The sequence below is a fragment of the Brienomyrus brachyistius genome, unplaced genomic scaffold (genome assembly GCF_023856365.1).
Source record: "Brienomyrus brachyistius isolate T26 unplaced genomic scaffold, BBRACH_0.4 scaffold44, whole genome shotgun sequence".
Taxonomy (NCBI): Eukaryota; Metazoa; Chordata; class Actinopteri; order Osteoglossiformes; family Mormyridae; genus Brienomyrus; species Brienomyrus brachyistius.
Window position 1 is genome coordinate 1,937,974 of NW_026042319.1, and position 24,688 is coordinate 1,962,661.

Consider the following 24,688-nt stretch of genomic DNA (forward strand, 5'->3'; position numbering starts at 1 on the left):
GGCTTAGACCACGCACCGGCACCAGGCAGTCAGGTGGTTTAGACCACGCACCGGCACCAGGCAGTCAGGTGGTTTAGACCACGCACCGGCACCAGGCAGTCAGGTGGTTTAGACCACGCACCGGCACCAGGCAGTCAGGTGGTTTAGACCACGCACCGGCACCAGGCAGTCAGGTGGTTTAGACCACGCACCGGCACCAGGCAGTCAGGTGGTTTAGACCACGCATCACGGAGGCATCGCCAGCCTTTGGATAAGTGTCGACTCTACACAGCCACTTGCTGAGCCCAGAGGCAGCTCTCAGGCCGCGAGGATCTCAGAGACATCCCGCAAGGACATCCCACTTTTCCGGGCACTATTCCCAGACCACTATTAGGACTTCGGGCCCTTATTTTCTTACTGGGACCTGGACAGATGAGCACGTGGGAAAGCCTGTGTTTATTTTATCTCGGCTGAAGAAAGCTGATCATGTACCCCGACTTACAGTAAACATTTAGTCTAGAGTATCTGTTGTTACGGTTGTAATAATACCCTGTGAGAGGCCATCCGTCAGGTAGTAGCTGAATGGAATGGACCTCCACCCTCTTGTTTGCCTGCCTTGGAGCCAGTGGGTGCTCTGGAATCCATCTTCACTCTGCTGGACGTGGAAAAAGCTGTGACAGGCATGACCTCAATAGACTTCACTAGATATCAGGCAGCGGCAGGCCTGTCCTTCTTCAATCAGGGAAGAAATAAAACACAAAGAAAAGTGGATTCCCTGATGCTGAGATTAGTTCTGCCATTTAAGGGGTTGCCATGGGTAACAGATCCAGCATCCTCTGCAATATATTTCCCATAGCATTGGTATGACCCCATTAATAAGAGATTGGAGCCTGTCTTTGCCAGCACAGCTAAAGAGGCCAAGGCGCCTGTCACAACATGGACTTTGTCCAGTGGCACTAAGGGCAGCCTGGCCAACATTCCTCTGACACAGGGCTGCCGGTGTCTGTGGCAGCACCCTTAAAGAGAAGGTCAAAGGTCAGACCGAACAACCACTAAACGCCACCTTAATGAAGTGCCCTGCATTTACTCCCTGCAGTGTCGAAGTCTGGATTCGACATTCCGGCTCTGTCCTAGCTGGCCCATGTTCACTCCCAGCCAAAGCTCCTTTGTTTGCTTGGAGGTACTGAAACGTTGTCCAGCTGCCCAGTTTCCTCTGGCAGTGCCATCTGTCACCGGCCTGGGGACGACACCCCTTCCCCCGGTCCGTGAGGTGGTGGGGCTGGGATGGGCATGTAAACACCACACCTAGACTGCCAGAATTAGCTGGGGATTTGAAGGCAGCTTTTAAGGGGGGTAGATTTAATACCATCAGTTCTGTAGCATGTGGGAGGCACAGATAACATTCTGCGAGTAACAGCTTAGAGGTTTATTGTGCTGCTGAAATAACGGTAAAATATAAGGAAAAATAAAGAAATAGGCAGCAAAGCCAGGCTGTTATAAAGGGAGCAGACAGCTTTAGAAAACCTGTCAGTCTGTGGCAGAGAGCATCGGTCTCTGAGGTACACAATCCACAGGAGACTAGGAAAACGACCAGGACCGCCTGCAGGGGGCAGGAAAGTGACCAGGACCGCCTGCAGGGGGCAGGAAAGTGACCAGGACCGCCTGCAGGGGGCAGGAAAGTGACCAGGACCGCCTGCAGGGGGCAGGAAAGTGACCAGGACCGCCTGCAGGGGGCGTGACCGACATTGTGACAGTTAGCGGAGGCCATTTTGGTTATTTAATAACAATTTTTCAGAAATAATTATTATTATTACTACTGAGGATTCTGATGAAGACAGGAGGGGTGGGGGGTGGGTGCAGTATATTTTCTGTTGACAGTCAGACAGGGAGACTCGTCAAAAGCATCTATCACAAAAACTGGCATGTTATTTATAACTGAGGGAGTTTTCACAGGCCAGATGTCCGCATACCTGGACAGGGAGCTTCCTCTCCAGCATGAGAGGGTGACACTGGTGTATTGTGATAATCTCAATAAAAAGTCGGTTTGACAGAGTCCATGTTCAGACAGCGAGATGACGGTGAGTGTCTGCAGTGCAGAATACCAGATTACACACAGAGGTAGAGACTGAGGCACTGAGTCTCAGCTAGAGTCATACACGCGGCTGACTCCTGGGATATAGAGTAGTGGGCCCCAGGGTTGCGGCCCCCTCCCCCCTCACCCTATTTTCACTGGCTCTGAACCAGCACGGATTTCTCAAATTCATGTGATGTCACTGCATTCGGATGTTCCCCAAATGACACATATATGCATGAAAAATAGCCGCCCATCCATCGTTTATCCACTTATTCTGGTGACTGGAGCACAACGCTGGGGTGCTTCCGGGCAGGATGTCAGGCCATCACAGGGCATGCAAACAAACACGCCACAGGCAAAGTAGAGATGCAGATCAGCCTGGCCGCATCACTTTGGACTGCAGGAAAGAACAGAAGCAGACAGAAGACTCTGGTACTACATGAGGGGAGCAGAAGAGCGATTTGAACCAACAACCCTGAAGGCAAAAGTGCTACCCACAGAGCCTCCTTCAGGCAAACATGCTGTTTTGTATTTCTACATTTCAGACACTCCAACTATTTTATAGTGAGCCCCTCCCCATAAAATAATCTGGAGCCATCACCAGTACACAGTATTAGAGAGTGAGACAGTGATTATAAACCTAAGGAAAAGTCAGTGATGGTCTGCAGGTTACACAGTGTGAGACACTGGAGAAGAGCGAACTGTCTGGTATTCACCGCAGAATCACAGAGGGCCACATCCAGTCACGTCTCCGGCAGACAGATAAATAAGCTCGACATCTCTTTACCATCCCTATATTCTTAAAGACAATGGACTAAATGAAAAGCAGAAACCATAATTACTGCCTCTTAATAAAACAGCAAGAAGGACTATGCGCTTTCAGAACAAAACAGTCTAATTACGTCCAGGGTATCCCATCCTTCTCAGACAGGTGACCTTTGCATCTGTTCTGATATTGATCCACCCACTTCCCCCCCCCCCCCCCCCCCCCAGAAGCTCTCTTCTGTGCCAGCGCTCGCTGAGATGGACGATGTTAATATTATTGGCTTTTCATTGGTTAATTTTTGCCTTTGAGGCTTTTCATACTTCCTGAATTTCTCTGTTAAATGGTTGAACAGTCTCTCGGAAGAAAGAGCACTTTAATATTTAACAGTGGAGCTGATTAGTTTGTAGCTCTTCTCCAAAGCAATAAGAACAGCTGTGCGGACTGTGAAATTGTGGACAGGCTATTAGGATGAACTTAGAATCGCTCGGGACACCTGAACGAGTTTGGACGGGCTCTTCTTTGGTGTCAAACACACGTTGTTGAGCTAGTTTATTCACCGCCACACTTCCTCGCACTGCCCAGGTCTCCAGCACTGTGTAGGAAATCGGAATTAATAAAAAAACTTTTATGAAACACACATTATCTGGTTAGTGAGTGTTGTTTTTTCCCAAACTTTCTCACCAGTATGGCCAGTAACTCCAGTACACCCCACTTAAAAGCAACTTGGGGACAACCGTAGCTCACAGAGTCGACGATGACGGGAATCACCCCTTTGTAACCACAAGCCGCGCCGCACCCATCCCTGTCTAGATATTATTGCCCTCCCGGTAAAACTATAACTGTTTAAACTGAATGTGCAAGACCAACAGTGTCTGGGTCTCTTAATAGATCCAGGGTAACTTACCATGCACCCTCATGAACTATTAAATGATAATCATAATACAAGACGGCTATGCTGGCCGTCTGCAGCCCGTAGGCGTACAGGCGTGCGCAGTGTTAACTGCAGAAGGTGAACAGACGGTGAGGAGGTCAGCATGCCTTTCTCTTGGCTGGCACAAACCGACCACTGCGTGAGGATTTACAGCACACAAAGGGGTGAGGTCACAGTGGGTCGTGGTGCGTCACGAACTCGTCTGGGCTTCCCCTTGGGAGTGTGATGGAAGGGCCAAAACATTCATCAGGCATCCTATTGTCATGTCAGAATCGACAACCGTCAGAGCGGCACTGAATATACCCTCACTGCACTCCTGGCTGACAGCTGCCTCTGTCCACTTGACCTTAGACCCTCGGAAAACTGCATTTCCATGCAGCACGTCAGAGCGGTACAGGCCAAGGCGCCGCTAGCAAAGTGCGTCATGCTAACAGAAAGACGACATGACTGCAAGCAGCCTGTAGCCTAACCAACGACGGCAGCATCACCCAAACAGCCCAAAATACCATAACCCACTGCGGTAGTCAGTCAGTAGTACATAGCGGCAATAGATGTGGGACGATTTGATGATTATGAATCTGATTAGGCTTGTTTGTGGTGGCATGGAATTATCGACTTTATCAAATTCTGAACATCCACAATCTGACCACCGAGTGACTGTAACCCCCCTCGTTTGTGTGAACCATCCAAGGCATTGCTGCGATGGGAAATAAAAAAAAAAATTCTGTGACATCATGTACAAAACACTTTGATGGAACTATGTTGACTGAAATGATGGGGGGGGGGTTGTGGATGAATTTCACTTTATTTACTGGAGACAGAGACACAGTGACACTTAGGGAAAGTGCCGGTTAATTCCGCAAAAAGGCAGGATTCTTTTCTGAAAGGGTGAGATTAAGCCCACATCTCCTGACCTTTTTCCAGTGTCCCAGAAAATTACCTTAAATAATGAAGGCAATCCCATTTGGATTGCACTGCATCGTCTACACTGCATGGTGTTGCTATGTTGCTGTGCCTGGTGAATTAACTGACATTCACATTTTGGCAAGATAAAATCTCACAGGGCTCTCTGTAAATGCCTTTTTACATAATCATGTAGTTGGCTAGAAGAGTATATGACCGATTTACAATGTTCCAGAGTCAGTCTGTTCAGGAATATTGCTTGTATATGTAACATATCATCAAATAACGTTATACTGTCCGAAACACTGACTTCTTCATGCAATAGAGACTTTATTCTAATACATATAAAAAACTAGTGTGAACCAAACACAAAAAAATAAAGTAAAATAAAAGGAATCTTTGCTTTGAAAAACCAAAATGATCTTTGTGCCACTCCTGTTGAATGCTAATATGTGAAATCTCTCTGGCTATGAATTTAGGCTGCCATCTAGTGGCTGGAACGTGGAACAACCAAAGGGGGAATAATTTTCTTTTTATTGCAAGGCGTTTTCCAAGCTCATGGACGTTATTATGGACAGTGTGGAACAGGTGCTGTGCTCATACTGTATAGTTTGGTCTTTTTCTGAGAATCCAGCAACACTAATGATCCTGCAGTCGGTACATGGAATCATAAAACTTTTAATACATGTGATAACAAGCACAGCATTTTACAAGAGAAGAGTCCCGGTGAGTGAGATTAATCAGCAACTCACCCGTTAATCTTAAAACAGCAGTGACTAAACCTGAACAGCAGCCAACCTGCAATTCAGCATTGCCTGTCACCCCATCCCCGGCCGGCAGCCCCCGATTGCCTCGGTCCTGTTGAGCTCCGGAGACGGGTCCCGGTGGGACGCCGTGCGAGATGAATCAGGAGATGGATGGTGGGCTTTTTAGGTGATTTGTGATGCTGGAGAGCGCCAAGGCCGGGAAGACGCGCACAGAGCAATTTGAAATGAATTAACAACCAGCTAATATGGCACAAGCCGTAAATGAGCTGCGAGCAGCAAGTGGGAAGCCCCAGAGCGAACAGAGCAAAGCGCCGCAGCGGTCAGCTGACACGCAGGGTCCTTCTCTCCGTCCATAAATAATTTACGCTGTTTACAATCTGCGGAATATAACCACACCATCAGGACTATCCTTTCATCATATTATTATACTTATCTTACAGAAAGTAGCTCCTGATATCGTATGCGTTTCATATCATAGCAGTGTCGTTGTTATATGGCAAACAAACGGTTCCTTTTGTTCAAATCAATCAATAAATTACACGGCTGGCTGAGTCAGCGAAGCTTCTAAGCATCTCACTCGAGGGGACAGCAGGATGTCCTTAAGCATCGAGATGTTTTCCTTCCTTTTCCCTCGGCCGGTTTTGTCTTACCGGCTTGTATGAAATAGCATACTCACAAAAAATAGCTCCTGCCTGCCCCCCTGCCTGCTCGCCACAACCTTGCCGTCACCCCCCTACCTCCACCCACTCTACCTACTCAGATTACATAACAGCTTGGCCCCGCTTCAGACTGGAAATGCCAGGCCCCTGTCAAGGTGGGCTATTTTTACATGCCATCGCCCAAGGTGTTGGGAGCAGAATCGACGTGTCCTTTTCTCATATGCAGCTCCATAGGAGGAAACGATGAAGCTCTACCCTGCATCTCATTACAGTAGCTCACCTAAGCCAGTAACAGCGTCATCTGCAGCAGCGACGGGTTCTGCCAATCTGGCAATATGGACACTTCACAAATAAAACGGGCCGATGGAGGTGCTCACGTTTAAGGTGGGCCACGCAGGATGTGTGCGGAGAGGCCTACTGCTGAACACACAGGAGATGGCAAACCCAGATGCTCCAGATCAATGTTTCGCGATCTGGTCCTTCTGGTCCCACAGACGGCCCAGGATTTTGCTCTCCCCGAGCTCCCTGCCAGACAGTGCATGTTTTCACTCCCCCCGAGCTCCCTGCCAGACAGTGCATGTTTTCGCTCCCTCCCAGCTAACCGAGTAAGAACACGGACTTTTTACAGGTCCTCGGGGATCAGACTGGGAAACACTGTTCTAGATAGTTATGCTTTCATAAAAGGTAATAAGAATTTTGAAGATTCAAAGGGGGGGAGGGGGGGCAGCCTGAACAGCATCCAAAAATGATTCCTTGCTATCTGTGGTTTTAAAATAAACAGAAATGCAGCATGTTTCATACAAAACAGCACTTTGGGCGGCTTGGTAGCTCAGCAGCCAGACACCCTCAGGCAGGAGTTTGGATGCAGATCAGCGTTCATGGACATTTCCCCCCCCCCCCCTACAGTGCAGCTAAATGACGGATGACTCTATGAATAAGAGCAGGTCTCCTGTCCAGTGTTTACCCACCTTCTCAGGACAGGGTCTGGACCTCCAGGAACCAGACTGAGTATCTGAGTAATTGAATTACACATCCCTGAAACCAAAATGGACAGTAATATGAAACTTGGAAAACAGCCGACATCTCTTTTTCTTTAGAAAATCTACACCTACAATTACACTTGCTTTTAGAATAGAATAGAATAGAATATCCATTTGCATATGTGACAAAATATTGGAAGCAATTCAACCAAGATCATTTCTCAAATGTACAACAGCATCACCTCACATGGGACTCCAATCTGGTCTCAGGTGCAGCTCTTTAACATGTATGCCCTAACACAGGTCATGACTTGGTCATTTTCAGCACTTTGATTATATCTGTCGTGCCGATCGATTCAAGGGGGTTCTGGGGGCTGAGCCGTTTTGCCGCATTTTCCCAGACACCTGCTGAGAATCACCGCTGTGCCTGAGACCTTTTCACGCTAAGTACAGGCAGATCTATGTCGTACGCTAACCACAGGCAGATCTATGTCGTTTACTTTGAAAACTCTCCACTTGATAAACAGAGCAAACGTGATGGACGAAAAGTCTGAAGATAAACAGAGAAGCGGCGCAGATGCTGGACACTCCCCCCGTTTGCAGAAAGCACCGCTTCATGGAATCTGTAACGAATTCTGAAATCCTGGAACAAAAGCTCTGCTAAGCCACGATAATCGTATAAGGAAAACGACCTTCGGCATGGCTCAGCAGACAATTCAACTTTTGTTCTTTGGACTTGTCTGCACTGGAAAAGACAATGAAGTTCAAGTCTGCCGAGAGCTCTTAATCATGTAAGTATATTTTCAGTTAAAACAAACTGTCTTGAGTTTATTTCATAACTATATTTTTCATCGCACAATGTTATTTTATATGAAGAACCAAATACACCCCAAAATTTGAAAGCTGCATTCTTTATTATTTTAAATTGAATGACAGCTGACTTTAGACACACTAAATTGCAGAGAGTATCATATTCAGTACATAGCCTGTTTATTTTAATATAATCAATGACCGTCTGTTTGATAATAGGCTGATTTCTCTAAAACATTCATGGTGTGTTTTCAGTTTAACAGGGACATGGACTGAGCTAGTGTACTTGCCCAAGGAAAGGTAATGCTGTAGTAGGTTAGCAGCACTTGGGCCTGCCCTGAAAACGGTCCTAAATGAGCTACACTTTAATTTTCTTTGATGTTCAAAAACTTTAGTACGCGCTGGAATACTAGAAATACTGGATTACGGGCTGCACATACTTACATAAATAGATAAATTCTGCCATCTAGTGGCACTAACAAAAAAGACGGACACGAATTTACAAAACGGAAGTATGACCGTCACAGATCACGTATTTTCTCACGTTGCTATTTCCATGGCGTACATGCATATTCTGGGCCTCTACTTAATATTGTCAAACGCTTATGAAATTTGAACGTTTTGCTTTGTCATTCTGTAAGCGATTACAAAAAAAAAGACAATTCTGCTGAGATTAGGTACACTGCTTAGCTAACTACTGGTATCGTTTTTGTGTGTTGAGTTGTATTTACCGTTTGGAGTAATGCAACTTCTGAGTTGCTATATCGGCTATGCCTGATGGCCGTCTGGTTTATCGGAAAACGACCTAATACGTAAGATCCTTACGCTACGAGTGGTGTGAATATTTGTTTAAATTTACTTTTCATTCAGTGCGGGTTTTGTTAACCATTTCCACCTTGGTTTTGTGTTCCAAATAAACGTGATTTCTTGTCACGACCACAAGGGAGCCATTTTCTCTTCGTATACTTCACGACGACACGTAATGACGTAATTCGTACAGTACGTAAATATGATCGTATAAACGCACGCACAGTAACTTTTATTATATCTAATATTTTGGTCTTGTTAGGGTAACATATCATTAGAAAAAATTCAGTTTCTCTCTTTTGAATCAGCCCCTTTTTGTGATACAGCACATTGAATATTACTGATGCTACCATGGCAGAAGCTCCTATAATTCTGGACGGTGGATTAGCAACAGAACTCGAAGTTGCAGGTCTGAAGATACAGGTAACATGATGCAGACACAGACAAAGCACGATTGCGGTATGGGGAGATGTGTGGCTGACGATAGGATCTGCTGAAACAGGGCGACCCCTTATGGAGTGCCAGGATACTGCACAGTAACCCACAAGCTGTCAAGAGCGCCCACTACAGGTAGGGTCTACAAACCCTCTGAAATGACTTAGTTTGATAAGACTTTGTTTTGAATTATCATGGACTGTGAATCACTGCCTGATTTGACCCAGTAGGAGCTGGTAAATTAACCATTGAGTAGTTGAGTTAACGGGGTATTTTAGCAAATTACAAAGTGCAGCAATGTTTACGTAGATTTCTTCAGAGTGGTGCAGATGTCATCACGACAGCCTCCTATCAGGCTAGCATACAAGGGTTTGTCCAGCATCTGGGTGTCTCAGTGGAACAAGCCAGCCAGCTCCTGATGTCCAGCGTGCATCTGGCCAGAGAGGCGCTGCTGGAGTTTGTGGCCCATGTCCCTCTTTCCGGTAAGAGTAGCGAGTCGCCGTGAAGCTTTCCCCAACCTGGGCCTGGCCTGGGCATTTCTCCGGCTGCAGCCAACCCTAATCCATCTCAGGCTGCACGACAGATTGGTTTTCTGAGGCTGTTCCTGGGTACTATGAATGAATCAAACATTCCATTCCTTCACTTTACTGGTTATATCTTAAAAAACTGGCGATAAACAACATTCCAGACAAGGCAGGAGCTCCACCTGACCCCATCCTGCTCTGGAATTGGCTGCTTATTTACTAAAGTCTTTACTGAAGTCCTGCAGGTTCCAGTAGGAACTACGTTAAAGTCAGAAACTATAGTCCCATTGCTTTTAGTATAAACAGAAATTAAACGTAACTCGGACACTTCCAGCCACGGCGGCCCTCCCTCACTCATGCTGTGATGTCATAATGGCTCTCCCCCTCCCCAGGGGACAGAGTGCCGATGGTGGCTGGTTCCGTTGGGCCTTATGGTGCTTTCCTCCATGACGGCTCTGAGTACTCAGGAGCTTATGACCAGGACATGACTGTTGAGGTGAGCCAACCAGTGGTGCTCTCAGTCCCGGTCCTGAACAGCACGAGGCCGGAAGTCACCGGAAGAATCTTCTCTGGTCTTAGGAGCTGATGGCCTGGCATCGGCCACGGCTGCAGTGCCTTGTTTCCGCGGGGGCTGATATTATCGCCATGGAAACCATCCCCAGCCTGAAAGAGGCCGAGGCCTTGGTAGAACTTCTGCGGGAGTTCCCTGCTTCTAAAGCCTGGCTCTCCTTCTCCTGTAAGGTAAGCTCTCCGGCTGAGTGACATTTGCAGCTGCTTCCAGCTGCTCTCGATTTCTGTGCCTGGAACTATAACAAAGAGCGACACGGATATGTGATAGACGAAAGGCTTGAGGACCCAGGACCCATCAGAAGGGCTTTACCTGGTGAGCAAAGTCATCTGAAATGTCTTCCAGGACGAAAAACACATTTCCAACGGCAGGTTGTTCTCAGAGGCGGTGCGGCTGGCCCAGAGGTCCCAGCAGCTGGTTGCCGTTGGGGTAAACTGCTGTGCCCCCCCCCTCATTGAGCCGTTGCTGGTCGGCGCCGGTCCACTTAGCAGCCCGGACCTGAGCTGGATCGTTTACCCCAACAGCGGGGAGGAGTGGGTCCAGGACGTCGGGTGGGTAGAGCCAGGCCCTTGCCTAAAAAACATCTCCCCAAACTCTCAGGAATTAAACAGCATGTATCTTAATCGCTCATGATTCCGCAACGTTTCTCTGCATCACCATTTCAGATGGAAAACACCAGAGAGGAGGACCTCCTTTGCCAGGCTCAGCACGCGGTGGCGGGAACTGGGAGCATCCTGGATCGGTGGGTAGGGCTCGTGTGACGGTGAAGAGCAGCAGTCCGCCGTAATGTATCACAGGTGCGGCGCTCAGCAGCACGGCCTCTTGCAGGGGGGTGCTGCCGCGTGAGTCCGGCGGACGTCGCGGAGCTGAAATGCCACCTGCAAGGGAACCCGGGAAACCCCTAGCACTGCGGCCTCGCGGCGATGACAGCGTGACGTCAGCCAGACATGGCGGCCAAGCGACCTACTTAATCCACGGATAAAAAAATACACCATGTTCGTTTCAGTGAAATAAAACACTCAATCTGTAGAAAGTTTTATTTGTAATCAAATAAGGGGGGGGGGGGGACAAATGTACACTAATGCCACATTTATACATGGGGGGGGACTACGGCGCAGAGACCTTCACAATTTCGGGGGCCGGTGGAATATATATGGGTTTATATGACATAAGGAAGCAGACGTGCTATCTTGTCTTACTGATGTCTCATATCCCACAAGGCCTTCTTCGCAGGCTATACCTCAGTACATTCAATAATATAGTGATTACAGTGATCACAGTACAATTACTCTGCCTCACTGAGAATCTTTTTCTTACCTTTACACTTTGGACACGACTGGCTTTCAGCATAACCTGCAACTTTTACATCATTTTCTTTCAGGGATTTTCTCCGTCGAGTATCGTACTTCTACAGACACAATCAGTAACGTAAAACGTGCCAAGTGTTTACGGTCAGACTCCAGCTCAGATAGAAGCGTTGAAATGTCGTCTCCCCGCAAGCTAGTAGGACGACACTGCTGCGTACAAATGGTGTTAAATCCACTCGTACCCAGGCACCTGCCTTATGCTAATCCCCTCATTTTACCGATATGTAGATAAATGAAGACTGTGCCGTCTTTGGGCCAATGTGACTGAGAAGCTGAACAGTCTGATTCAGGGGTATGAGGAGCAGATGGACTGGGTGCACCTTTTCCCAGAATCCCCTGCAGAACCCGTGCTCTCACTCAGTGCTGTCCTCGTCTATCTCGCTGTCCGGAGACCCGCCGTGTCGATATTCGTAGGTGTTGGACAGGCGTTTCCAGTTGACCTCTTTCTGGTAGCCCAGAGAGTGGCTCAGGTGACCCAGGGACTTGCTGGAGTGCTTCTCCTCAAACCCGACTGCCCTCTCTGCCCCCTGATGCTGGAGGTCGTGCCGAAGGTTCTCCAGGTTCAGAGCCCAAGGGCCCAGCTTCTGCCAGTTCACCCTCTGAAAGGCCATGATACAGTGCAGGTTCCCGCCGACCTGCCGGATACACAGAACTGTTAATGGTTCTTGCTCTGTGAGGACACCTGTTCAGGAACTCTAGTTCCTGGTTGTGCCCAAAGTAGATACAAGTTAGCAATCTAAAACCAAGCTTATCTGAATAACTCCTTAATAATCACTTCTCTACCTGGAAAAACAAAAGATAACATTACTGACTTCTCAGGATTATACTGAGAATTTTGCCTACAAATTTCAAAATTCGCACAATTCCTTTCAAGACTTTCGACTAACAGATCCCACCTTATCAGGAGAAATGTTTAGATTCATGCAACACTTGCAACACGTGACAGAGGATAACTGGTTGGGAAAAAACCCACAAACCTTCTTGGTTTTGCGATACTGAATTCCCCTTTCCGTGTGCCGAATATCTATATATTCGGGATTTTGTGTGTTAAGGTCGGTCACAATGTCCATCCACCTAAACAAAGCAGATTCAGTGAGACATAAGTGAGATTGTCGCTGACAGGAAATGCTTCAAGGCCACTGTGAATCAGAGACTGACTTTTTACAGTGGATGGCCGGGTGTTTCCTGCTTGGTTCCCCGATGAGAATCCAGTGCTCCATTTCGCTACTGGGGAGCGGACCCCTGAAGAGAAACAGAGGGAATACAGGGAAGTCTGACAAGACTCTCATTGTGAGAGAAATCGTCTGATGAGAAGTGTAACATTTTCACTCATTATGATTTAGTAAAATGTATGGTTTTGATTTATGTACATTAATAATAATAATTGATACTTCATTGATCCCTGTGGGGCAAATCTCTTTACGCCTCCCCCAACTTGCTTTTTGTAGGCAAGAGTAAGCTGGCCACGAAGTGCAGACACCTGTTGCGGGCCCCAGGGAGCTGGGGGGTTAAGGGCCTCGCTCAGGGGCCCGCAGACGTGCTGAGGCCGGGCTCGGACCGGCAACCTTCTGATCGCAGGCACACAGGCTTAGCCCACAGTGCTGCCCCCAAACTAAGGATTCTGGATATAACACTTAAGGAGGAGCTAATATTTTTGGGTGCATATACAGCTGGCGTTTTATTAATAAATCATCACAAAATTCTACTCTCTGCCAAAAGCTGCCTACCTGTACGCTTTGGCTGCTTTAAGTGGAGTGGCTTCGAAGCCCAGGGGGCAGAAGTAGTGATTCTGACAGTGGTAGATGTAGGCCATCGACTCATCCTTGAGACCTTGCGTCAGCTTTGTCAGAGCTCCCTCCGCTGGTGGGGAGGCCACAGAGCACCGTGTTAAAACACAAATAAGTAAGAAGCTGGAAAAATGTAGACAGCAGCAGAATACACTCTTGGCAAAGGCATCGGTTACAGGCTTATCACAATAGCATAATGTGTGTCCACATCATTAAGCTGCTATAGCATATAACACATTAGCAGACTGATGTGCAGTGTGGCACAGCCATATGACCTGTACCTACTAGAATTTAATGTTAATAAGGACTGTCGCTTGCCTGTCTCTCCAGCAGTCTTGTGTTTCCCGTGCGGTTTATACAGAATGTAGGAACATCCCCGCACACGAAAATTGTCATTGATTTGTCTGAACCACCTGTGGGAATGGAGAGGAGCAGCATGAGAGCAGCCCCTGGACACCAAAAGGGGAGGGGACACACATCAGCCAATCAGGAGAGTGAGAACGGGGGCCGCGTACCGCATGAGGGTGGCGTTGCCAGTGAAGGGGCCAAACTTGATCTCCTCAAAGGGAGGCTGGAAGCCCAGGATATGCAATGCCTCCTCCTGAGAGATAGGGGGCAGGCTGCAGGAGCATGACATGGGTCAGTACGCACCTTATCCTGCTCAGCTTTGGAAAACAAACAGCGGCATAAAAGTGTGACGGCGTGGGGGGTAATGAGGCATCGAAGCCCCACTCCATCACGACACACTGTCAGTAACTGATTGGTTTAACTGTACGGAGATTAAAATATTAACCAGTAGGAAATGGCTTAAACGGGCAGACGAAACCAAAAGCAATTCATAAAGAAACACATTGATGCATAAATTTAATATGTTCTTATCCATCCTTTTGGGAAATTTATGTGAGTGTAATAAAAACAAAAAATATATACAGTTGCTCCTCTATTTACGCTGATGTCATGTTCTGATTAATCCATTCTAAGCAGAACATATCACAAGTTGAATATGAATGATAATCACTGTAACTATATACCACTAATTCAAAAGTAAATAAATTAATACTAGTTTATTTGGTTAAACAGTGGCAAAAAACACTGTACAATACATTGTTGAAACACCGTGTGAGATGTTTATGCTAACGATCGCTAGAGACCAGAAGCGTGGCTGGGTGGATGCTGCCCGGCATCTTTAGAACGTATCGTACGGCGTATCGCTGGTCCAGGATCAAATCAAAATGCAATATATGGTGACTACTGAACATGCGTAATTATTGCACCACCTTAAAATCGAAATATCTAAGTCAGACCATCATAAAGCGAGCTGCAGCGGTAACGCTATAGCCCATAATGCACTTCTGCAAAACTTCAGAGGACAGAGAAAGCAACTGATTTCCGACTCCTTGGGAGATTTACCTCCCGGCTCCCAGCGTGCTGTACAAAAAATTCCAGCAGGATACCAGCGATGAGATTCCACAGGAAGTCTTATACTGTGGACGACTGATGCAATACCTACAAAGTAGAGAGCAGACGGAGCCTCTGTAATGCACAGACAGCCCCAGCGTACTTAGCATAGGAACACAACATGGTACATTCCGGGGGGGGGGGGGTACAGACCATCGTCTCAGGTCCAGCACCTTCCTCTGTTTTATTTCCTCTAGCGTAGCCTGCGGAGGGGCGTCCTGCAGATTCCTGCTGTGTTTATCAGAAGACTTCATCTTCTTGGAGCTCGGCTTCTTCATGTTGGCTGTGATTCAGAGGTGAAAAATATTTACAGTACTGTGCAAAAGTCTTAGGCAGGCAAAGAAAATGATGTTTAGATTATCCTCGTGTTGCTGTAAAACTATGATATCATGCCTGTCAAAGTGTGTCAGCTTAGCCATTTCAGAACCTCTGCTAAAATCATCCTAGTATTTGCAGCGACCGTCCAGTGCAGCCATGTATTTTTTGACTTGGCCATTAGCACACCTCATACAGCTAGTCAATCTCTCACTGACTTTTTAAACCAATATATTTAATTGAGTTGCTGGTGAAATTTAACAAAATTATGGAACGGCTGAGGTCCCCCTGAGGAGAAGTTTGGGAACTGAAGCGGTGTTCATCTAGCCATCCAACTAGATATCAGTAACTTTTGAGAAAACAGAAGAAATTATTACCAGTTTTTATTGCGTTACTCTTAATTTGCACATGTTCTAATGTTAAATTGTGTTTTTTGTTCTAAGGCAAATGGTGGTGCAGTGGTTAGCACTATTGCCTCACACCTCTGGGACCCGGGTTCGAGTCTCTGCCTGGGTCACATGTGTGTGGAGTTTGCATGTTCTCCCCATGTCATCGTGGGGTTTCCTCCGGGTACTCCGGTTTTCCACCACAGTCCAAAAACATGCTGAGGCTAATTGGAGTTGCTAAATTGCCCGTAGCTGTGAATGTGTGAGTGAATGGTGTGTGAGTGTGCCCTGCGATGGGCTGGCCCCCCATCCTGGGTTGTTCCCTGCCTTGTGCCCATTGCTTCCAGGATAGGCTCCAGACCCCCTGTGACCCAGTAGGATAAGCGGTTTGGAAAATGGATGGATAGATGGATGTTCTAAGCCAAAGTACACTTACTACCCAGATAAACAGCTTTATACATTTCTTTGGACTGCCTAAGACACAGTACTGTATATTTATTAAAAGAAACAAGGTCAGTGTCACAATGTGCTGAGCTCTGTTGATAAATCGATGGGAAATGCTAATATCAACTGAACACCATCTGCGATGATGAACAACACGATATATGATGAATCATCGTCTCTATTATGTCATTTCTCCCACCCCCCTTAGTGACTAGTCTGACTTCCCTGGCACAAAGGACTAAAAAGGGCTAAAACACATTTAAAAAGGCTGCCTTACTTGTCCTGTTTTTCCTGGTCAACACGGCATCGAAATCGGTCGTGTCGATTTCCCAGGCGAGAACCGGCTTGGCGAGGCCGGACGACACCACGTCCAGGTGGCAGTCTCCATCGAACGCCACGTTTCCTCCTCCGCCTGGCGCCGGTGGGTAGCTGGACGTCTTAGGCTGACTTAAGGAGGGGCTGCTGTCCCCAGAGACAGCTGGCCCCTCTCGGGGCGTGCTGATGGGATGGTACACAGAGGCAGCATGGTTGAGGAGAGCATAATCTGAGCAGACCGTGTAGAACTTCTCCCGGGAGTGCGTGACGGGGCAGGTCCATGGCAGCTGGACCTCGGCACTAGATGCCCGCCGTGGCCTCAGGGCGTCCCGGGGGAAGGAGCCAGACAGGCTGGGCTCATTGTCCCTGCTGGGGGGCCTTTTGGGGGCTTCTTGGTCGTTGGTGGTGGAAACACTTGCCTCTTGACTTTCTGAAGTGTTAGGCATTGAATCTTGGATGGTAGGTGGGAGAATTGTGTTTAGCTTAGACTAAGTGACGATGCTACTGGAGAAAGAGTGAAGAAAAAAAATGCACAAACAGATTAGTGCCAGAGCTTCCCAGGGAAGGCTGTTCGTTGTTTTGCGTCTGTACCTGGCGGCTACAGTGAACCTCACCTTTCCTGTCCGCTGGCCTGGGCAGCTGACATCCAGCCGTAGGTCATCCGATTGTCCCGCTTCATACAAAAACATTCATGTGTATTTCACACGTGGGAATCTGTATCGTGTTCGGTATACAGTATCTATTCTGCAAGCTAAATTTGATTTAACAGTTCAACGGGACTTTAAAAGGCGATGCACTAGAAACACGCCATCAATGCAGGAACCTGGAAAGAACAATGTTACGAACCGGTTTCCGAGCGCTACCTGGTCACCCCAGGTAGAGAAAATTTTAAGCCCCAGTCGACACTGCAACCTGCTATGCTAGGTTAGGCTAAGCCATTGATGTTTACCCACCCCCTCCCAAATGACAATTGCTCTTCGGCCCCGGCCAGCGTAATACCGGGGAGAATAAATAAAAAAAACAGTTTGCGCGTCACCACCGTGCGATTTCCGCAATTTGCAACAATTTTGTTACATAAATTACTGCCTGACTATGCTGGACCCAGCAAACACTGTGCCAGATTGATCCGTAGCGTCCGTACGTACCAGGCTCTTTAAAAATGGCTCTCAGTCCACCCGGGTGCGTTACGATGCTGGAACTGGGGTAGGCACACTAAACCCCCACCTACTCCCCCATGCATAATCATAAGCATCACTATACGTACCTCGTAAGCAATGCAGCTGTAGAAAAATGCTTAAGAGCCGGCATTAGGTTGCCAGAGGGCAGCGATCGCTGTGCTGCTCTTCGGGCACTGAGCGCCGCCCGAGCGTAACGCATCTTCCATGGAGACCCGGAGCAAAGGCGGCCGCCGCCTTCCGCAGTGATCGGGGTGAAGCGGCGATCGCCGCTCCTGCGCAAACCGGCAGAGCGACTGGCGTCGCGTACGGCGGGGCGCCGCCTCCCACTCGTCTGCCGGGACAAACCCGAGAGTCGGACAGCCGGCGCAAGACAGGCCGCGTCCGAATGCGAGGCGCCCGGCGAACCGGTGCATCGTCTACGCCTCGGTTTGTCCTCAGCCACCTTTAAGAAGCGATTAGTTCAACTGTCCTTTATTTAGACATTAAAAAGCATGAGAGAACGAAAAAAAAAACTCAACCTTTATAACCAGATATTCAGACACTGAACTTTGACTGCGTTGATCATTTGTAACTTTATTAATCATTAACAGAAATTAATTTATATGCTGTCCTTTATTTTTTGGTTAAGGCAGGAAAAGACTAGTTGAAGGTAAATCTGTGTGATACATTCGTGTCTTTTAATATGCAATCATTTTACGTGGTAATGCGCAAAGGGACGATTTTAATATGATTATTGCCATGATGTTTATCTTTAATGTAAAATTACTTACAATTTGTAATATTTTGCACAAATACACGCTAACTGGCCGGTTGAAAGCTGATCCCACCTCGCCACGGTTTTGTAACTAAAATACAGTAACCGCGTTTTAGTAACATAATAACCGGAGACGTCATGCTCCCAACACGCCTCTTCGCTATATTTACTAACAGCTAGAAGCTTGATTTTGTCGCTGATCTTCCATTAACCGGCAGTGAAGCACAGACGGGTAAGTGAAGCAACACACAGGCGTTGTTAAGGGTTTTGGGAAAGCATGCAAGTATATCAAATAGCCCAGGCCAATCCAGTTATTTTCCAAATTGTTTACGATTTTCTTTGGAATCGTCCTAACCCCCCCCCCCCCCCCATGGCGCACCTGGTTGTAGGCCTGCCGTTGGAATGAACTTTACCTGTACCATTGTAAAAAAATAAAGTCAAATGAATAAGTTGGTACAACAGCTGGTTTTGGATAAAAGAGATATTTGACCGACAAAACAGGAATAGGCTTAATGTTTAAGGCACATGGAGTTTCGTGTCGCTAACGGGTGTAGTTCTATCCCGCCAGCGCGGCGCTGGCTGATCCATGGCGGAGAAGCTGCTGGTGATAGACACGGACTGCGGCGTCGACGATGCCCAGGCGATCATGATGGCGCTGGTCGCCCCCGGCGTGCGGGTGCTGGGCATCACCTGCTGCTTCGGAAACAGCTCCGTGGATAACGTGTGCCGGAACGTGCTGCGGGTGCTGTCCGTGTGCGGCAGGGCCGAGGTGGGTGGGGGGTCGCTCTCCGTCCCACGTCAGGGAGAACATAACCTACACGGTGACAGACACTCATAGGTCTGATCTCGGGACTCCAAGACAAGTACAAGCTTTTAAAAAGCATTAAAAGTGTCGAACGGCCCGCGGATACTAATGAAGGACCCTTCAGTGGTAGCAGTAGCGTCGGGTACAGACAGGAAGCGTGTTTGTTTCAGATACCCGTGTTCCGAGGCGCAATGTGCACGCTGGTGGGGACTCCCGACCTCCCCATCAGTCACTTCGGCTCTGACGGTCTGGGGGACGCTATGGAAGACAGCCAGCCAGATGTGTGGAGGACGCAGATGCAGAATGAGCATGCCGTGAACGCGCTGATCAGGATGGTGTCAGAGAACGAGGGGCAGGTATTTACCGCAGCACGTTTGCCCGGTGTTTGTCGCCCTCATCTGGTCAAGCTGTGCTACCGCAGTGATCTCAAAATTCCGCTTGGCTTTTTATATTTGGCACATTTGACAGGTTTCTCTTGTGGCGCTTGGGCCTCTGACAAATCTCGCTCTGGCTGTAAGACTAGACCAAGAGTTACCGAAAAAGCTGAAGGATCTTTACATCATGGGAGGCAACATGGAAGGTAGCCTATATATAAATATATTAACCACCCCCCCTTTGTTTTTTGTTTAAATGGAAAATATACTTTCCCCCTTACAGGTAAAGGGAACCGCACAATATGTGGAGAATTTAACTTTGTGATGGACCCAGAATCAGCTTATATCGTTCTGGAGGAGTACCTCTGCCCTACTTACATTGCATCATGGGAGTTTACCTGCAGAAACAAACTGTCATGGGTGAGACTGGAAAATTTGCCCTAATTCATTAGTACTGCTTGTCGTCAGATGGGTGCGCAGCCTTCGGTGTGTAAAACCTCAGCTTTTGATGTCCAGTTTGTGCTTTTAAGAGTGATTTAAGTCTCGTTTGAGACAGATTTTTCCACTTTAAATATAGTTCCATTTTATAAATGAGCTTCCTGCCGTGCTGAAAGTGGCCGACGGTCTGATTGGCTTTTCTGGATGATAGGATTTTTTTGATGCACTGGTGAGCCAGGACACACCAGCAGCCCGCTTCATGAAAAAGATCACATCCAAATACTACTCCCGGGACACCGTGACGAAGAAGGATGTCCTCTTTGGACGAGGCTTTGTGTCGTACGACTCGTACGCCATGGCCGCGGCCATCGACTGCAGCGTGGTGACCGAGAGCGTGCTGTGCCCTGTACGTGTGGAGCTGCAGGGGGCGCTGTGCCGCGGCATGATGGCCCTGGACCAGAACCACACGCTTGGGAAGCAGCACTGTGTGGTCGTCATGACAGCATGCGACACCGAGAAGCTGGCCAGTCTGCTCATGGCATCCCTCGATCAACCTCGGGGGGCTCGAGACACGTAAACTGCCAGATTGTGATGGGGGGGACGGGTGTCCTAGGAAGCAGTCTTATTTCAGACAACACCCAAATAAATCAAGCTCCAGCCCAGTGACTGTCCGTGGGTTTGGTTTATTTTGATCTGGTGACCAGTATGAGGCTCCCAAGATGACAAATGATGGAATATCAATTTTAAACTCAAATCCAACTTCAAAACAGCTTCCCAAAATAACAATCCAGATGGTGAATCCTCTTTATTCTTAAGTGAATTTGGCTTTTAAAATAATACATCGCGACAGATCTTCCCCGTTTTGACCATCATATTGAACACAAGGCGGCCCAAGCCACAACCAGCCTGCAAGAACACATCGTCTGGGCGTTTGCACTGCCCACAATTCAAGTTGACCAATTTAAATTTAACTTTATGGCCAAAATAATATTATTGCAAACTTTAAACCAAGAATCTGTCTTGGAACAATTATTCAGCTTTACGCAAAGTGCTAGTTTAAATAATGTAATACTGTATTATAAAAATACCAAGACAATGCAGTATTACTTAAAAAGGGGGCGATACTGTGTGTCCCTATAAGGGCAACATCTCCGAGCCACAATAACGTCGGTCCGCATTTAAAAACGGCTTTAAATAAGGCTTCTCTTCAAAAACTTAAAAAGTACCAGTAAACCATTTTTGATTTTAGGCCAGGCTACTATAATCGATCCACGTTTGCCGATTGGAAGCATAATGGGATTTTCTTTTTGTATCTAACTTTTGCCTTTATAAAAGAAAGCAGAAGTGTGCATGGCCAAATCTGTTCAGGGAGGAGTGGCATCGTCAGGCGTCCTTGTCGCTGGGGTCGGGCCAGGGCTCGGAGCTCCGCCTATTCAGGGTCGGCCCCCACACGCTCCAGGGGTTGTAGGCACGGCCAATCTCGGGTGCGGGGGTGGAGGGCGGAGCCAGTGTGGGGCAGCTGCCATCTGGGCCGCAGATCAGGTCAGAGAGGGGGGCAGAGGTGACCGGGGCCAGGGAGTGCAGGCTGCCGTCCCCGCTGGTGGACCAGATAGGGCTGCTGAAGAGAGTGCTTGGGGACCAGAGGCTGCTGGGATTGCCCAGGATGGACTGCAGGGGGGAGACATGCACACAATTACATCACACCAGCTCACAGGGCTAATGGCCAGCACATAGTCACACGGTGATCAGGTCTGCCACAGAAAAGAAGGCAACAAGTACTGCTGAGCACAGGTTGTGTTTGTTGGACGGTGTGCGGGGGGGGGGGGCACTCTTACTACAGTGGGGGCCGTTGGGGAGCCAGAGCTGATTGGCCAGGGGTGCAGGGGTTCGGTGCTGGGGGTGTCCCAGATGGAGGGCTGCACAGAATTGAAGTCCCCCCAGTTCTGCTGTGGCTCCTGGCTCTTGGGAAATGTCATCCCCCTGAAGACTAAAGACACAGAGGTTCCCAGGTTACACTCGGGTGGTAGCGGACCGGCAGCGCAGACCGGCGCCACACTGCTTAACGTCCTTACCCCCAGACAGATTAAATGTGTTGTTGGGTCCAAATGGGTTGAAGTTGGGGCTGTTCGTACTGTCAGTGGGACTCCAGAGTCCGGAACTAGGAGGAAAAGCGGGATATGAGCACTTAGGATGAGACACGCTGGAAGCAGAGACCAGCTCGCTGTGAGAACAGACACCCACCTGTCGGAACCGTCGCTCTCCACAGAGGTGAGGCGCGGTACGGGCGCTTTTCCCGGAGCTTCTGCCTTGCTGGTGCTGGCTTTGGGCGGCCCGCTGCCCCCTGAGGACACAGGGCATGTAACGCTCAGCTCGCCTGCCCGCCGATGACGCTCACCTGGCTCCAGGGGAAAAGTCCGCCGCAACTCACCAGGACTCTTATCGTAACCGGCGGCGACGGCGGCGAAGGTGGGGTTTCCGTTCTTGCCCGGCAGCGTGGCCAGTGGCGCCAGCTTGCTCTTGTTTCCGGCCGGCTTCTTCAAGCCGGTCTCACTGCATGCCAGAGAGGCACAGAGTACAGCAGTCAACCGAGTGTGACGCTCCTCAACCACTATGCCACCTGCAGGCCAAATCTGCTCAAGCGTCGAATGTAAGGAATATGCACATTTAATATTGTACATTTCATATAGGAATCCATGGGAAGAATGCAATGGGACGTTTTTAGTAGGGTCGCACGATATCACATCAGAATAAGGAAAATGTCTGCAAGTAACACTGTGAAAGATTGATTGAGGGGGAAAAAATTTTAAAAATTACCCAGAAAAACCACAGCCGAATAGAACTTGCGTACCAGTAGTGTGTCAAATGCATTGGAGGTGCTGATGTAAACAGACACAAAGCAGCACAGACACAAATGCCATGTGATTAATGTGCATCGTGCCCCTTCATGATGCTGGACTGATGATTTTAAGTGTAATACGCACACAGGTGGTTCCCCCCCAGGCTTGACAGCCACGCCGCTACCTGTTAGCATTGACCACACTGCTGTAGGTCCCTCGGGTCACCAGGCTGAGGGAGGTGGGCGGCGGTGAGCAGGTGCAGGACGCGTCTGACAGCGGCCTCTTCAGGAAGGGGTCTGCGTTCATGGTCTGGATGGAGAGCTGCTGCAGGCTGTCGGCGGCTGTGGGAGAGCAGGCGGCAGCCAGCGCATCAGCGCAGCCAGCAAACGGCAGCCGTGCAGTCACGGCAGTGTTCATGTTTTATGGAGATGCAGCTCTCACAGCAAAAATAATCACCTATACGCATCACTACTAATATCCACTGGCATTTGAAGTGTCTAACCTACTAGTCTGTTGACATTTATAATAAAAGTTGTATCTGAAATATTTTGTCTGTTAACAGATCAACACGTAAACAAATCAACATGCTTTTCAAAATTTTTAACCTCATATCACACCCAGTCTGGACACTGACTACACGCTTATTTCCATGTCACACATGCCCCCACACTGTGTGCATATAGCTGCTCTGTAATAGCTGGAATCTCATGCTGTTTCTCACTGGGAATCAGGATGACTTACGGCTTCCGGCCTTGTGAAGGGGCACTGTATCCCACTCTGGTGGGGGCGAGTCCTTCTCCCCCTCCGAGCTGCTGCTGTTCCCAAGCTCCCCCGGCAGACCCTGTGACAGGAACTTGCCCAGTGGAGAGGGGCGGCAGTCCTCCGCCTTCCCACAAGGCACTGCAGAAAGGAGCCATCGCAGCACAGTTCACGTAAATGTAAAGTACACAAACTGACAGTTCTTACACTACACCTACACTAGTATTTTCAGATTCGGGCTCCCCAGTACTCTTCCTCAGTTTCCCAAGAATCCTTGCTCTTAAAAAAGGTACCTGGGTTGTGCTGGCGATACCAAAATGCCCCATGGGAAATGTATGCACTGTACTGCTCCAAGGCGGCATGGTCACAGTACCTGCTCGCTGTTTGGGCAGAGGCCTTGCCTTCGCCCCCGTCGTTAATGTTGGGTGCAGCTTAGACGTAAAGTTCTTCCGCTGTTTGTTCTCCAGGGGCGTGACGTACGGCAGCTCCAGGGAACTGGGTTCAAAGGAGGTTAAAAGGTCAGTGTGTGGGGGGTGCTGAAGCTCCTCAGCTCACACGCCGCGTGACTCACCTGGACTTGCTGTCTGCTGGACCCTCCTTCTTCGTGCTGCTTAGCTTTTTGTTCCTGGGCTTCAGGAATGCTGGAGGTTCCTCCTTCTCCACTGTAAATGTCCGGCCTTTTTTCTCGACTGGTTCCTGGTGGGGGGGTGGGGGTGGATGAGAAACACCTTGGGTGGTGCCCCACTGGGTGTGTGGAGAGGAGGGGCTGGCTGTGCTGAGCATGTACCTCTTTGATGCTGGCCTCCATGTCGGGGTTGGAGGTCTCCGTGGTGGTGGACGAGCTGTCATCATCAGCCAGCGCGTCCTTGACGTCCTCGGTCCGGGGCCTCCCCCTGCCTTGCTGTTCCTTCTCCTCGCGCTTCTTCTGTGCCTTGGACTTTCGCTGGATCTTTCCCTTTTGAACGGTGGCTAAAAAAAAAAAAAAAAAAAAAAAAACACACAACAGCTCTCTTAATGCCTTAATGACCACAATCTGGAAGTTTATCAGGTGACTTTTCTGGCACATTTCATGCTGCTGGTCTCTCCCCGCCCCAGTGACCAGTAGTCTTCTGGTTAGTCTAGATCAGGGTCCCCCGCTTGCGGTCCTGGAGGGCCAGTCTGTGACGCACTTTGCCGATTTCCCTGCTCAGACACACTGCGTCACAGACTGCCCTCCCAGGACTGGAACTGGGGAAAACTGATCTAGATCCTAACCTGTGATGCTACCT

At 48.6% G+C, this 24,688-nt stretch overlaps 4 protein-coding genes across 22 annotated transcripts in view; 2 read left to right on the forward strand and 2 right to left on the reverse strand.

The window, feature by feature from the left end:
• Nucleotides 1-7,393: 7,393 nt before the first annotated feature.
• Nucleotides 7,394-11,236, forward strand: zgc:172121 (uncharacterized protein LOC337599 homolog). 10 transcript variants are annotated; one of them, XM_048999110.1, is made up of 10 exons: nt 8,362-8,681; nt 8,813-8,868; nt 9,003-9,099; nt 9,179-9,246; nt 9,421-9,593; nt 10,028-10,131; nt 10,215-10,376; nt 10,549-10,754; nt 10,869-10,945; nt 11,032-11,236. In XM_048999110.1, the coding sequence occupies exons 3-10, from the start codon at nt 9,028-9,030 to the stop codon at nt 11,106-11,108; spliced, it is 939 nt and encodes a 312-aa protein (XP_048855067.1). In that variant the 5' UTR covers nt 8,362-8,681; nt 8,813-8,868; nt 9,003-9,027; the 3' UTR covers nt 11,109-11,236. The 10 variants fall into 10 exon arrangements, with proteins under 10 accessions (XP_048855059.1, XP_048855060.1, XP_048855067.1 ...); XM_048999113.1 differs by having other exon boundaries at nt 8,362-8,546; XM_048999109.1 differs by having other exon boundaries at nt 8,364-8,681; nt 8,985-9,099.
• On the reverse strand, nt 11,223-17,680 carry LOC125722880 (basic immunoglobulin-like variable motif-containing protein). 8 transcript variants are annotated; one of them, XM_048999093.1, is made up of 11 exons: nt 17,540-17,680; nt 16,890-16,948; nt 16,238-16,776; nt 14,969-15,098; nt 14,768-14,863; nt 13,873-13,977; nt 13,676-13,770; nt 13,298-13,430; nt 12,729-12,812; nt 12,548-12,644; nt 11,223-12,205 (listed from the first exon to the last, which is right to left on the reverse strand). In XM_048999093.1, the coding sequence occupies exons 3-11, from the start codon at nt 16,719-16,721 to the stop codon at nt 11,924-11,926; spliced, it is 1,506 nt and encodes a 501-aa protein (XP_048855050.1). In that variant the 5' UTR covers nt 16,722-16,776; nt 16,890-16,948; nt 17,540-17,680; the 3' UTR covers nt 11,223-11,923. The 8 variants fall into 8 exon arrangements, with proteins under 8 accessions (XP_048855050.1, XP_048855051.1, XP_048855056.1 ...); XM_048999094.1 differs by having other exon boundaries at nt 16,238-16,779; XM_048999099.1 differs by lacking the exon at nt 17,540-17,680 and adding an exon at nt 17,421-17,496.
• Nucleotides 17,681-18,793: 1,113 nt separating this feature from the next.
• Nucleotides 18,794-20,487, forward strand: si:ch211-201h21.5 (uncharacterized protein LOC555526 homolog). The gene is made up of 5 exons (XM_048999114.1): nt 18,794-18,976; nt 19,183-19,368; nt 19,481-19,592; nt 19,670-19,806; nt 20,036-20,487. Exons 1-5 carry the CDS (start codon nt 18,794-18,796, stop codon nt 20,399-20,401), a joined length of 984 nt encoding a protein of 327 aa, XP_048855071.1. The 3' UTR covers nt 20,402-20,487.
• Nucleotides 20,488-24,688, reverse strand: part of tmem131 (transmembrane protein 131) — a 31,448-nt gene continuing 27,247 nt past the window's right edge. For all 3 annotated transcript variants that reach the window (XM_048999092.1, XM_048999091.1, XM_048999090.1), the window contains 10 exons: nt 24,208-24,389; nt 23,992-24,116; nt 23,794-23,915; nt 23,403-23,561; nt 22,846-23,002; nt 22,253-22,374; nt 22,066-22,165; nt 21,897-21,982; nt 21,660-21,811; nt 20,488-21,492 (listed from right to left, as the gene is read on the reverse strand). In XM_048999092.1, the coding sequence (XP_048855049.1) occupies nt 21,208-21,492; nt 21,660-21,811; nt 21,897-21,982; nt 22,066-22,165; nt 22,253-22,374; nt 22,846-23,002; nt 23,403-23,561; nt 23,794-23,915; nt 23,992-24,116; nt 24,208-24,389 (1,490 nt within the window). In that variant the 3' untranslated portion in view covers nt 20,488-21,207. The remainder of the gene's footprint in view (nt 21,493-21,659; nt 21,812-21,896; nt 21,983-22,065; nt 22,166-22,252; nt 22,375-22,845; nt 23,003-23,402; nt 23,562-23,793; nt 23,916-23,991; nt 24,117-24,207; nt 24,390-24,688) is intronic.

Coding starts and splice junctions, on each gene's coding strand:
- zgc:172121 (XM_048999102.1), top strand. CDS start 7,759: ATGGCTCAGCAGACAATTCAACTTTTGTTCTTTGGACTTGTCTGCACT. Junction 7,851..9,002: donor TGCCGAGAGCTCTTAATCAT/GTAAGTATATTT, acceptor TTTGTGATACAG/CACATTGAATATTACTGATG. Junction 10,946..11,031: donor ACTGGGAGCATCCTGGATCG/GTGGGTAGGGCT, acceptor GGCCTCTTGCAG/GGGGGTGCTGCCGCGTGAGT.
- LOC125722880 (XM_048999093.1), bottom strand. CDS start 16,721: ATGCCTAACACTTCAGAAAGTCAAGAGGCAAGTGTTTCCACCACCAAC. Junction 15,099..16,237: donor GACCAGGAAAAACAGGACAA/GTAAGGCAGCCT, acceptor TCTGAATCACAG/CCAACATGAAGAAGCCGAGC. Junction 13,771..13,872: donor GGCAACGCCACCCTCATGCG/GTACGCGGCCCC, acceptor CCATTCCCACAG/GTGGTTCAGACAAATCAATG.
- si:ch211-201h21.5 (XM_048999114.1), top strand. CDS start 18,794: ATGGCGGAGAAGCTGCTGGTGATAGACACGGACTGCGGCGTCGACGAT. Junction 18,977..19,182: donor CCGTGTGCGGCAGGGCCGAG/GTGGGTGGGGGG, acceptor TGTTTGTTTCAG/ATACCCGTGTTCCGAGGCGC. Junction 19,369..19,480: donor TGTCAGAGAACGAGGGGCAG/GTATTTACCGCA, acceptor CACATTTGACAG/GTTTCTCTTGTGGCGCTTGG.